Genomic DNA, 13,567 nt, shown 5'->3' on the forward strand with positions numbered 1-13,567 from the left:
AGCTGGATTTCATTTAGTTACTTGTCATGTAATTATTCTGAAATTGTAGCTCTACATGAATTTTAAGTTCATAAGCCAACTCATTAACAGTATTGATACAGTTTGTGTCAGGTTATTAGCCAGATGATAATATATTTCACTACATAAAATTATTATTTCCTGTTGGTCAGAAGCCAACGCAATCCATGTAAACCACAGAATTTGGCTGTACTTTTGATACAGAAACATGAGAAAAAGTTGGGTTTTCAAGGACTGTTTGAAGTGGAATTCACTGAGAATTTGCTGCTGCTAAAAAAAAATTCTCTATGTTTTAGGTTTTTTTTGTTTGAAGGTTGACAAGTTTCCTTTTTGTGAAGATGAATGAGAAACATTAAGATAAAGTACAAAGCAGTAGCAGATCTACGGGGTTCAGTAACAGCTAAAAAAAGAATGATTGCACTGTAATACCAATTCAGTGTTTTAATTTAGCCAATGTGACGCAGTATTCAATAAAGGTTTTGAAAATTCACTTGCTGATCATTCCCAGGCTGAATTGTTTCCCACTTTTATTTGCCTCGGAGTAAGCTGAGAAGGCAGGTCGTTTCAAACCACTTTTAACTTTACATAGAACAGAGAACATACAGAGCCATTCGGCCAATCGAGTATGCACCGACTCACTTAAGGCCTCACTTCCACCCTATCCCCCTAACCCAATAACCCCTCCTAATCTTTTTGGTCACTAAGGGCAATTTATCATGGCCAATCCACCTAGCCTGCACGTCTTTGGACTGTGGGAAGAAACCGGAGCACCTGGAGGAAACCCACACAGACACGGGGAGAATGTGCAGACTCCACACAGACAGTGACCCAGCGGGGAATCAAACCTGGGACCCTGGCGCTGTGAAGCCACAGTGCTACCCACTTGTGCTACCGTGCTGCTCTTTAGGAGCTTTTTAGGAGCAGCACCACTAAAGGCCGGCACGGTAGCACAGTGATTAGCACTGTTGCTTCACAGCGCCATGGACCCAGGTTCGATTCCCGGCTTGGGTCACTGTCTGTGCGGAGTCTACACGTTCTCGCCGTGTCTGCGTGGGTTTCCTCCGGGTGTTCCGGTTTCCTTCCACAAGTCCCGAAAGACGTGCTTGTTAGGTGAATTGGACATTCTGAATTCTCCCTCAGTGTAGCCAAACAGATATCGGAATGTGGTGAGCAGGGGCTTTTCTTAACTTAATTGCAGTCTTAATATAAGCCTACTTGTGACACTAATAAATATTATTATTATTACTAGCAGACTGCTTACTCACTCAGGAGAGAATCATATAAAGAATAGGGGCAAATCTAAATTATGTACAAAAATATCTTGGGCATGATTGGGTAGTACTTTAATATTATCTTTTTCTGCTGCAGCAGGTGAAAGGAAACTTTCCCAGGCTCCACTCTTGTGTTGCTGAATTGAGATCAATGCCAAAAGAGGGTTGTATACGTGAAAAGCCAGGCTCTTTAAAACACGCTGTCGAGGATGGCCTCTTACAGTTTAAACAGTATATGAGGCATGTAACAGTGGGAGCATCATTTAATAGCTGCTCAGTGGAGGTAAAACATATTTACATTTGCTGTTGTTGAGGGCCAGAGTTTAGAGAACCCCAAAGTGTATCATGGAGTTCACCTGACCCTGATGGAGTTATTCGATCGACTTCAGGAGGCGGGTTCACCTGACCCTTAACTTTGAATTTACTGTGGTTATGGGGAGCACATGGGCCTGCCTTTCAGGTGTTATTCAACAGAGTGTTACACTACTTTTAAATTAAAACAACGTTTATTCATGAAACCAGTTAACACTTTATAAACCCACAGTAAACATCTTAATAACTATCAACACCAATAAATCCCCAAAGAATACAGTACTCATAACCTTGTCAGATAACCCTTGATAAATTCCCAAACAACACCCAGAAGACAAAAGATCCTTTTCACACAGAGATCAGGGGCGAAATTCTCCCGAAACGGCGCGATGTCCGCCAACTGGCGCCCAAAATGGCGCCAATCAGACGGGCATCGTGCCGCCCCAAAGGTGCGGAATGCTCCACATCTTTGGGGGCCGAGCCCCAACATTGAGGGGCTAGGCCGACGCCGGAGGAATTTCCGCCCCACCAGCTGGCGGAATCGGCCTTTGTTGCCCCGCCAGCTGGCGCGGAAATGACATCCCCGGGCGGCGCATGCGCGGGAGCGTCAGCGGTCGCTGACAGTTTCCCACGCATGCACAGTGGAGGGAGTCTCTTCCGCCTCCGCCATGGTGGAGACCGTGGCGGAGGCGGAAGGGAAAGAGTGCCCCCACGGCACAGGCCCGCCCGCGGATCGGTGGACCCCGATCGCGGGCCAGGCCACCGTGGGGGCCCCCCCCGGTGCCAGATCGCCCCGCGCCCCCTCCTGGACCCCGGAGCCCACCCACGCCGCCTTGCCGCCGTTCAAAAGGTGGTTTAATCCACACCGGTGGGACAGGCAATTTATCGGCGGGACTTCGGCCCATCCGGGCCGGAGAATCAAGCGTGGGGGCCCGCCAACCAGCGGGGCCCGATTCCCGCCCCCGCCCAATATCCGGTACCGGAGACTTCGGCAACCGGCGGGGGCGGGATTCACGGCAGCCCCCGACGATTCTCCAGCCCGGCGGGGGGTCGGAGAATGACGCCCATGGTTTGAATTTTCTAATGAAAGCTGTTATCCCTTTGAAATCACCCAAATGAACACTCTTTAATTTGTAAAGAGGTCCATGCACATAAGAACATAAGAACTAGGAGCAGGAGTAGGCCATCTGGCCCCTCGAGCCTGCTCCACCATTCAATGAGATCATGGCTGATCTTTTGTGGACTCAGCTCCACTTTCCGGCCCGAACACCATAACCCTTAATCCCTTTATTCTTCAAAAAACTATCTATCTTTATCTTAAAAACATTTAATGAAGGAGCCTCTACTGCTTCACTGGGCAAGGAATTCCATAGATTCACAACCCTTTGGGTGAAGAAGTTCCTCCTAAACTCAGTCCTAAATCTACTTCCCCTTATTTTGAGGCTATGCCCCCTAGTTCTGCTTTCACCCGTCAGTGGAAACAACCTGCCCGCATCTATCCTATCTATTCCCTTCATAATCTTATATGTTTCTATAAGATCCCCCCTCATCCTTCTAAATTCCAAAGAGTACAGTCCTAGCCTACTCAACCTCTCCTCATAATCCAACTCCTTCAGCTCTGGGATTAACCTAGTGCATCTCCTCTGAACACCCTCCAGTGCCAGTACGTCCTTTCTCAAGTAAGGAGACCAAAACTGAACACAATACTCCAGGTGTGGCCTCACTAACACCTTATATAATTGCAGCAGAACCTCCCTAGTTTTAAACTCCATCCCGCTAGCAATGAAGGACAAAATTCCATTTGCCTTCTTAATCACCTGTTGCACCTGAAAACCAACTTTTAGCGACTCATGGACTAGCACACCCAGGTCTCTCTGCACAGCAGCATGTTTTAATATTTTATCATTTAAATAATAATCCCTTTTGCTGTTATTCCTACCAAAATGGATAACCTCATGGATGTCAACATTGTATTCCATCTGCCAGACCCTAGCCCATTCACTTAGCCTATCCAAATCCCTCTGCAGACTTCCAGTATCCTCTGCACTTTTTGCTGTACCACTTATCTTAGTGTCGTCTGCAAACTTGGACACATTGCCCTTGGTCCCCAACTCCAAATATCTATGTAAATTGTGAACAGTTGTGGTCCCAACACTGATTCCTGAGGGACACCACTAGCTACTGATTGCCAACCAGAGAAACACCCATTAATCCCCACTCTTTGCTTTCTATTAATTAACCAATCCTCTATCCATGCTATTACTTTCCCCTTAATGCCATGCATCTTTATCTTATGCAACAACCTTTTGTGTGGCACCTTGTCAAAGGCTTTCTGGAAATCCAGATATACCACATCTATTGGCTCCCCGTTATCTACCGCACTGTTAATGTCCTCAAAAAATTCCACTAAATTAGTTAGGCACGACCTGCCCTTTATGAACCCATGCTGAGTCTGTCCAATGGGACAATTTCCATCCAGATGCCTCGCTATTTCTTTCTTGATGATAGATTCCAGCATCTTCCCTACTACCGAAGTTAAGCTCACTGGCCTATAATTACACGCTTTCTGCCTACCTCCTTTTTTAAACAGTGGTGTCACGTTTGCTAATTTCCAATCCGCCGGGACCACCCCAGAGTCTAGTGAATTTTGGTAAATTATCACTAGTGCATTTGCAATTTCCCTAGCCATCTCTTTTAGCACTCTGGGATGCATTCCATCAGGTCCAGGAGACTTGTCTACCTTTAGCCCCATTAGCTTGCCCATCACTACCTCCTTGGTGATAACAATCCTCTCAAGGTCCTCACCTGTCATAGCCTCATTTCCATCAGTCACTGGCATGTTATTTGTGTCTTCCACTGTGAAGACCGACCCAAAAAACCTGTTCAGTTCCTCAGCCATTTCCTCATCTCCCATTATTAAATCTCCCTTCTCATCCTCTAAAGGACCAATATTTACCTTAGCCACTCTTTTTTGTTTTATGTAATTGTAGAAACTTTTACTATCTGTTTTTATATTCTGAGCAAGTTTACTCTCATAATCTATATTACTCTTCTTTATAGCTTTTTTAGTAGCTTTCTGTTGCCCCCTAAAGATTTCCCAGTCCTCTAGTCTCCCACTGATCTTTGCTACTTCGTATGTTTTTTCCTTCAATTTGATACTCTCCCTTATTTCCTTAGATATCCACGGTCGATTTCCCCTCTTTTTACCGTCCTTCCTTTTTGTTGGTATAAACCTTTGCTGAACACTGTGAAAAATCACTTGGAAGGTTCTCCACTGTTCCTCAACTGTTTCACTATAAAGTCTTTGCTCCCAGTCTACCTTAGCTAGTTCTTCTCTCATCCCATTGTAATGTCCTTTGTTTGTTTAAGCACAAAACACTAAGATTTTATTCTTAATTAATCCATCTGTATTTTAAATTCCACCATATTATGATTGCTCTTTCCGAGAGGATCCCTAACTATGAGATCATTAATCAATCCTGTCTCATTACACAGGACCAGATCTAGGACCGCTTGTTCCCTCGTAGGTTCCATTACATACTGTTCTCGGAAACTATCGCGGATACATTCTATAAATTCCTCCTCAAGGCTGCCTTGACCGACCTGGTTAAACCAATCAATATGTAGATTAAAATCCGCCATGATAACTGCTGTACCATTTCTACATGCATCTGTTATTTCTTTGTTTATTGCCTGCCCCACCATAATGTTACTATTTGGTGGCCTATAAATTACTTCTATCAGTGACTTTTTCGCCTTACTATTCCTGATTTCCACCCATATGGATTCAACTTTATCCTCCATAGCACCGATGTCATCCCTTACTGTTGCCCGGATGTCATCCTTAAATAACAGAGCTACACCACCTCCCTTACCATCCACTCTGTCCTTCCGAAAAGTTTGATACCCTCGGATATTTAACTCCCAGTCGTGACCATCCTTTAACCATGTTTCAGTAATGGCCACTAAATCATAGTCATTCACGATGATTTGCGCCATCAACTCATTTACCTTATTCCGAATACTACGAGCATTCAGGTAAAGTACACTTATGTTGGCTTTTTTTACCTCTGTTCTGAATCTTAACACCTCGATCAGTAACCTCTCCTAAGTTATATTTCCTCTTAACCTTTCTCCTAATTTTCCTTGTCGTCGAACCCATATCTTCCTGTAACAACCTGCCGCGTCGCTTTCCATTAATGTTTTCACTTCCTGTTTTATTTCTTTTAGTATTCCTGGTCCTATTCACTGAGCTCCCCTCAGTCACTGTACCTTGTACTGTCGCCCTTTTTGATTTTTGACTATGGCTTCTCTGCCTTACACTTTCCCCCTTACTGCCTTTTATTTCTGTCCCTGTTTTTCTACCTTCCAACTCCCAGGAAGTGTAGAAGATTGTAGTTTAGTCGGGCAGTATGGTCGGCACGGGCTTGGAGGGCCGAAGGGCCTGTTCCTGTGCTGTACATTTCTTTGTTCTTTGTTCTTTGTTCCTGCATCGGTTCCCATCCCCCTGCCACATTAGTTTAAACTCTCCCCAACAGCTCTAGCAAACACCCCCCCTAGGACATCGGTTCCAGTCCTGCCCAGGTGCAGACCGTCAGGTTTGTACTGGCCCCACCTCCCCCAGAACCGGTTCCAATGTCCCAGGAATTTGAATCCCTCCCTCTTGCACCATCTCTCGAGCCACGTATTCATCCTCTCTATCCTGACATTCCTACTCTGACTAGCTCGTGGCACTGGTAGCAATCCTGAGATTACTACCTTTGAGGTCCTACTTTTTAGTTTAACTCCTAGCTCCCTAAATTCAGCTTGTAGGACCTCGTCCCGTGTTTTACCTATATCGTTGGTGCCTATGTGCACCACGACAGCTGGCTGTTCACCCTCCCCCCCCCCCCCCCATCTGCTGGCTTTCACTGCAGCTCTTCTCTCTGAAAACAAAACTAAAAACTCACTCTGTAGCAGCCTGCTCAAAAACGAAAGTAAAGCAGACAGCTCAGCTCCACCCACACTCTGACATCACTGATAAACACCCATTTCTTCTCACATGACACCTCCCCACAAGAAAAAAACCCAAAACCATCAACTTCAAGATGGTTTCATTTTCCACCTTTTCACTTTCCTTTTAGAAATATGGGCAGTGAACATACATTTCTTTCTTAACAAAACAAAACACGCAAACATTTATAATAACAGTCCATTTTAGTTCAAATTCCTCCAACTGAATCCTTCTCGATTGACAGTCTCTTTGAACAAGAAGGTCTTTGCACGATCCGGCCATTTCTGTATGCCTCGGCACTTCTCTTTAAAGTCAGATACTTTAATTCAATCTGATCACAGAGTCCCTTGTAATTCTCCAACACACGAACATTCGTTATCACAGCTTTCAAGGCAGTCAAATGCCTGTTGAAAGTCCGCTGACCACTGAAACTTTCGATGTTTCTTCACAAGTCCGTCAGTGCAGCAACCACATTGCTAAAATTTGGCACAAATTTCCGGTAAAATCCACTCATACCAAGAAATTGCATTATTTCCCATCGTGTCGAGGGTATCGGAAACTCCCCAATAACTTTTGTTTTCACATCTCGTGGGACCATCAGCCCCTGTCCGATTGTATGGCCAAGGAAAGTGACTTCGGCCTTTCCAAATTCACTTTTGGCAAGATTTATCACCAAACCCGCCTCCTGAAGTCAATCGAATAACTCCATCAGATGTTTTAAATGTTCTGTCCATGTCTGGCTGAAAATTACCAGATCGTTGATGTATACCGCACAATTGGGTATTCCTGAAACAACTTTGTTAGTTTTGTTTTAGAAATAATTTTAATGAGGTATTTCTTGGCATTGTAAAAAGTAGAATTACAGAACGAGAAAGCAAAAGGACTGTACAATAAACAAAGTACCACCCAGATCTGCCTAATTGACCCCCTAAACTAACATTCCCCTAACCCCCCCCCCCCCCCCATCCCCCTGTTGACGATTAATTCTCCGCAAAGAAGTCAATGAATGGTTGCCACCTCGGGACGAACCCTAACAACGATCCTCTCAAGGCAAACTTGATTTTCTCCAAGCCCAGAATCTCGCCATGTCTGACAGCCCGGCTTCTGACTTCGGGGGCTTTGAGTCCCTCCAAGCTAGAAGTATCCATCTCCGGGCTACCAGGGAAGCAAAGGCCAAGATGTCGGCCTCTTTCTCCCCCTGGACTTCCGGGGCCTCTGAAACCCCAAAAATCATCACCTCTGGACCCATTGCCACCCTCGTGTTCAATACTCTAGACATGACGTCCTCGAACCCCTGCCAGTATCTCCTAAGTTTTGGACACGCCCAGAACATGTGGACATGGTCTGCCGGTCCTCTCAGATACTTTACACACCTGTCCTCTTCGCCGAAGAATCTGCTCATCCAGGACACTGTCATGTGGGCCCGGTGGACGACCTTAAATTGAATCAGGCTGAGCCTGGCACATGCTGCAGTCCCATTAACCCTGCTCAGTGTGTCCGCCCACAGGCCTTCCCCAATCCCCCCTCCTAACTCCTCCTCCCATTTATGCCTCAGCTCTTCGGTCTGCGTCTCCTCCGCCACCATGAGCTCCTTGTAAATATCCGAGACACTTCCCCCCGCCACCCATCCTCTAGACACAACCCTATCTTGGATCCCCCTTAGTGGCAAGAGTGGAAAAGATAGCTTCTGCCTACGCAAAAAGTCCCACACCTGAATATACCGGAATTCATTCCCCCCAAACTTGGCCTCCAGCGCCCTCAAGCTAGGGAAGCTCCCGTCCAAGAACATATCTCCCATCCGCTGAATCCCCGCCCTCCACCATACCCAAAACCCCCCCGTCCAACCTCTCCGGGACAAACCAATGGTTGTCACATATCGGGGACCAGACCGATGCTCCCGTTGCTCCCACATGCTTCCTCCACTGTCACCAGATCCGAAGGGCCGCCACCACTACAGGACTGGTGGAGAAGCACACCAGCGGGAACTGCAGAGGCGCCATCACCAATGCCCCCAGACTGGTACCCCTACATGAGGCTGCCTCCACCCGCTCCCAAGTCGCCCCCCTCCCCCAGCCCTCAACCACACACTTCCTTATCATGGCTATGTTAGCCGCCCAACAATTGATGCTGAAATTCGGCAGTGCAAGCCCCCCTTCCCCCCCAGTTCCACTCGAACATCATCCTCTTCACTCGCGGGGACTTGCCCGCCCATACAAAGCCCAAAATGATCTTAAAAAAGGAACGTGGAATGAAAATGGGGAGACACTGGAACGCGAATAAGAACCTCGGGAGGACCATCATTTTAACTGTCTGTACTCTCCCAGCTAATGACAGCGGGAGCGCATCCCACCTCCAAAACTCCCCTCGCATTTGATCTATCAGCCGGGACAGGTTCAGCTTGTGCAGTCGACCCCAATCCCATGCCACTTGTATTCCCAGGTACCTGAAACTGTCCCCCACTAACCGGAACGGCAGCTTCCTCAGCCGGTTCCCTTGGCCCCTCTCCTGAACTACAAACATTTTTGTCACATTCAATTTGTACCCTGAAAACCGGCCGAATTCCTCCAGGGTCGCCATGATTCCGTCCATCCACGCCATCGGGTCCGAAACATACAAAAGCAGGTCATCTGCATACAATGAAACCCTATGCTCCACTCCCCCTCCCCCCCGAACCAGCCCCTTCCAACCCTCTGAAGCAATTGCCAGTGGCTCTGTAGCTAGCGTAACCAGCAGTGGGGAGAGGGGGCACCCCTGTCTCGTCCTGCGGTGCAGTCTAAAATAATCGGAAGTAGTCCTGTTTCTCCTCACACTCGCCTCGGGGCCTGATATAGCAGCCTGCCCCAGTCGATGAAACCCACCCCAAATCCAAACCGTCCCAGCACCACCATACGTAGTCCCACTCTACCCGGTCAAGTGCCTTCTCCGCGTCCATTGTCACCACTACCTAACAACTTTGTTAGTTAACCGTTGAAATGTGGCTGGGGCGTTTTTCATGCGAAATGGCATAACTTTGAATTGGTATATACCATCTGGAGTCACAAAAGCTGAAATCTCCTTCGCCCTTTCAGATAAGGGTACCTGCCAAGTAAATCCAATTTGGAAATAAAAGCTGATTGTCCCACTTTCTCAATGCAATCCTCCAAACGTGGGATAGGATAACTTGCATTATTGGATTATGTGTCAAATTGTAGGGAACGATTAAACAGAGCAGGTGAATTGGCTAGACAAAATTTAACTGCATTAACCTTTCTATAGTCCACACACAACCGTTGGGTACCTTCTGGTTTTGGCACCATCACTATGGGTGAGCTCCATTGGCTGCAACCCCCCTCAATTATGCCATTTTTAAGCATATCCCACATCTACATCATGTATAGCCATTTTAGTACTTCCCAATTTATCTCTACAAACTTGCCCAAGTGATATCAATAACTCAGGTCAGTTCGTTTCTCCTCTGGAAGGTAACTCAACAGTTTATCCCAATTTTTAAGAACATCCTCTTTTTCCAATTTAATTTGAGGTATGTCAAATTCACAGTCATCTGGATTTGGTTCGTCACTTTGAGTTAGAATCATTAAAACCTCCTCCTTTTTCTCTCCTTCCCTTTCAAAGTACCTTTTAAGCATATTCACATGACACACTCGGTGAGTTTTCCTTCTATCTAGCATAATTCACATCACTTAATTTACTTTCAATCTGATAAGATCCACAAAACCTTGCTTTTAAATGTTCACCTACCACTAGTGACAACACTAAAACTTTATCTCAAATGGCAAAACTACGAACTTTGGATTTCTTGTCCGCTACCCGTTTCATCACATTTTGTGCAACTTTTAAATGTTGTCTAGCCAATTGACCTGCTCTATTTAATCGTTCCCTAAAATTTGACACGTAATCCAATAATGCAAGTTCTGATTTCTCACTCACCAATTTTTCCTGAATCAATTTAAGTGGTCCTTTGACCTCATGATCAAAAATTAGTTCAAAAGGACTGAATTTGGTTGACTTATTAGGTGCAAACCTACTTGCAAACAGTACGAATGGGAATTCCTTTATCCCAATCCTCTGGATAATCGTGACAATAAGCCCTCAACATTGTCTTTAATGTCTGATGCCACCTTTCTATCGCTTCCTGCGATTCTGGATGGTACGCAGTTGATTTAAATTGTTTTATTCCTAAGCTATCCATAACTTCTTTGAATAACCTTGAGGTAAAATTTGATCCTTAATCCAATTATATTTCTGTGGGTAGTCCATATCTAGTAAAGACTTTAAGTAACTCCTCCACAATCTTTTTAGCTGTAATATTACGTATTGGAATGGCCTCTGCAAACCTAGTAGACACATCCACTATCGTCAAGAGATATTGATTCCCACTTTTCATTTTCAGAAGCGGTCCTATGAAAGCAATTAAGACCCTTGTAAAATGTTCCTCAAATGCTGGAATGGGTATTAAGGGCGCTGGGTTTATCACTGCTTGAGGTTTCCCTATCACTTGACATGTGTGACATGATTGACAAAATTTAACTACATCTTTATGTAGTCCAGGCCAATAAAACAGTTTCTGGATTTTAGCTTGAGTTTTCCTTATTCCCAAATGATCTCCCACTGGTACCTCATGTGCAACTCGCAACACCTCCTTTCTATACCCCACCGTCAATACTACTTGATGAACTTCTGCCCACTTTTCATCCGCCTGCATATGTAAAGGTTTCCATTTTCTCATCAAGACATTACATTTACGGTATTAATGCTCTGGTATACACACAGATTCCTCTTCCGTATATGCTTTCTTATACATCAGTTTTATTTCTATATCTTTCTGTTGTAACTCCGCCAATTTTCCTGAACTACAAATATCCGCCTCATCCTCTACCTGTTCTTGTTCTTTTTCAACCATCTGATCAAAAATCGTTTCTGATAATTGCACTTCAACTTCATCTTCACTCCTTGATTTCTCCTCTTGCCTTAACCTGTGACTTTGCGACCTTGTTACTACACAATCCGGAAAAATCCCAGGATATTCATCCTTCAACACTTCAGTTGTCTGATTTTCCACTGGGTAATCAACTACTAGGCAGCACTCCCACCTGCGATCCAACTATATCATTCCCCAAGATAAACTGAATTCCTGGACAAGATAGTTTATCTATTACTCCTACTACCACTTCACCACTCTTCACTGGACTTTCCAACCTTACCTTATATAATGGAACACTACTCCTCTCATCCTGAATTCCACATATCACCACCTTTTCTGGCAACATTCTTCCCAAACTACATAACTCTTCATCTCTCACCATTAAAGATTGACTAGCTCTCGTATCTCTTAAAATTGTGACTTCTTTACCTGCTCCTCCTCATACACATGAGTAAACTTTACCCACAGAAGTAAATTCTTTAAAGAGATCTGGCACCTTCTTATCAATCACCTCTTGATCAGGCTGTATAATCTTTTGCACCTCCTCCGCTTCACTTGGGCTTTCCTTTACCACTTTAACAAACCCCACTGTGTTATCCTGTTTTACCACATCAGCCTTCCCAGTGTTTTTCTTCAATCACCAACACTGTGACTTTACATGACCTAGTTTATTACAGTGAAAACATTTGAAACTTTTCATGTCTCTTCCACCCTCCTGGATTTCTTTTTTAACCTGAAGTACACTCTCCTTATTATCTCCCATCAGATCACCTTTACTTTTACCACTTGAGTATTTCTCTTTCAGTATTTCCGTTTCTATCCCTCACAGACTGAAACTGATGTCGGAAACCAAGCTTTGATTTATGAACTAATTCATAATCATCTGCCATTTCTGCTGCCAATCTTGCAGTTTTAACCCTCTGCTCTTCCACATGAGTTCTCACTACATCAGGAATTGAATACTCCAAAAGTATAATTTCTCTGAGAGCTTCATATGTTTGGTCTATTTTCAAAGCTCTGATCCATCTATCAAAATTACTCTGTTTGATCATTTCAAATTCCATATGTGTTTGACCAAATCCTTTCCTTAAATTTCTAAGCCTTTGTCTGTAAGCTTCAGGCACTAGTTCATATGCACCTAAGATGGATTTTTTCACCTCCTCATATGTCTCAGATACCTCCTCCGGTAGTGATGCAAACACTTCACTAGCCCTACCTATCCGCTTTGATTGAATCAGTAATACCCACATGTCCTGTGGCCATTTCATTTGCTCAGCTACCTTCTCAAATGAAATGAAAAAGGCTTCTACCTCCTCCTACTTACCAACCTTGGCAATGCTTGGACATATTTAAATAGATCCCCACAACGCCTTCGGCTATGGCGCTCTTCCTCACTATCCTTATCACTATCATCCAACTGTGCGTTTCCCTTTACGCCTGCCAATTTGAACTGACTGTCATGTTTTATGGCCATTTTCTGAAGTTCAAACTCTCTCTCTTTATCTTTTTCCCTGATCTGTATCTCCCTTTCCCTTTCTTTTTATTCTGCGAGGGCTATTCATTCTGTTTTCCTTTCTTCACTCTCTTTTTCCCCTCTCTCTCTTTCTCTTTCATTTCCTTCACTCTCTCTTTCGTATTCAAGCTGCTTTAATTCTTTCTCATGTTCCATTTGTTTAATCTGTAACTGAATTTTTGCTATTTCCACTGAGTCAAACTGTATCTCAGGCAACTTCAAATGCTTAGCCACCGCCATAATTACCTCATCTTTTCGCATTTTGTCAGGTAATGTTAACTGCAATGTTTTTGCCAAATCTAACAGTCTGCTTTTAGTCTCTGTCCGTAAGGTACTGCGTGTGACCGTCTCCACCCCAAAAACTTCAGAGCCTCTGAAAGAGCCATTGTCCACAACACACTACCTACTTAAACTAAAATACCACACCTGAAAAGCACCCACAATATGCTCACCCTCTGTTTTTAAGTTCACTAAACCAATCCAATAGATAGACCTTTATCCCAGACGAGCCCCCAATTTGTTATTTAGAGAACCCCAAA

The 13,567-nt window shown here is 44.6% G+C and overlaps 1 protein-coding gene across 1 annotated transcript in view; it reads left to right on the top strand.

Annotated features, from left to right (window-relative positions):
* Positions 1 to 13,567, top strand: part of m1ap (meiosis 1 associated protein) — a 151,842-nt gene that overhangs the window by 30,721 nt on the left and 107,554 nt on the right. Inside the window, exon 3 of the mRNA XM_072497870.1 lies at positions 1,387 to 1,572. Coding sequence (XP_072353971.1) covers positions 1,387 to 1,572 — 186 coding nt within the window. The remainder of the gene's footprint in view (positions 1 to 1,386; positions 1,573 to 13,567) is intronic.

This window comes from Scyliorhinus torazame, chromosome 3 (assembly GCF_047496885.1).
Source record: "Scyliorhinus torazame isolate Kashiwa2021f chromosome 3, sScyTor2.1, whole genome shotgun sequence".
Taxonomy (NCBI): domain Eukaryota; kingdom Metazoa; phylum Chordata; class Chondrichthyes; order Carcharhiniformes; family Scyliorhinidae; genus Scyliorhinus; species Scyliorhinus torazame.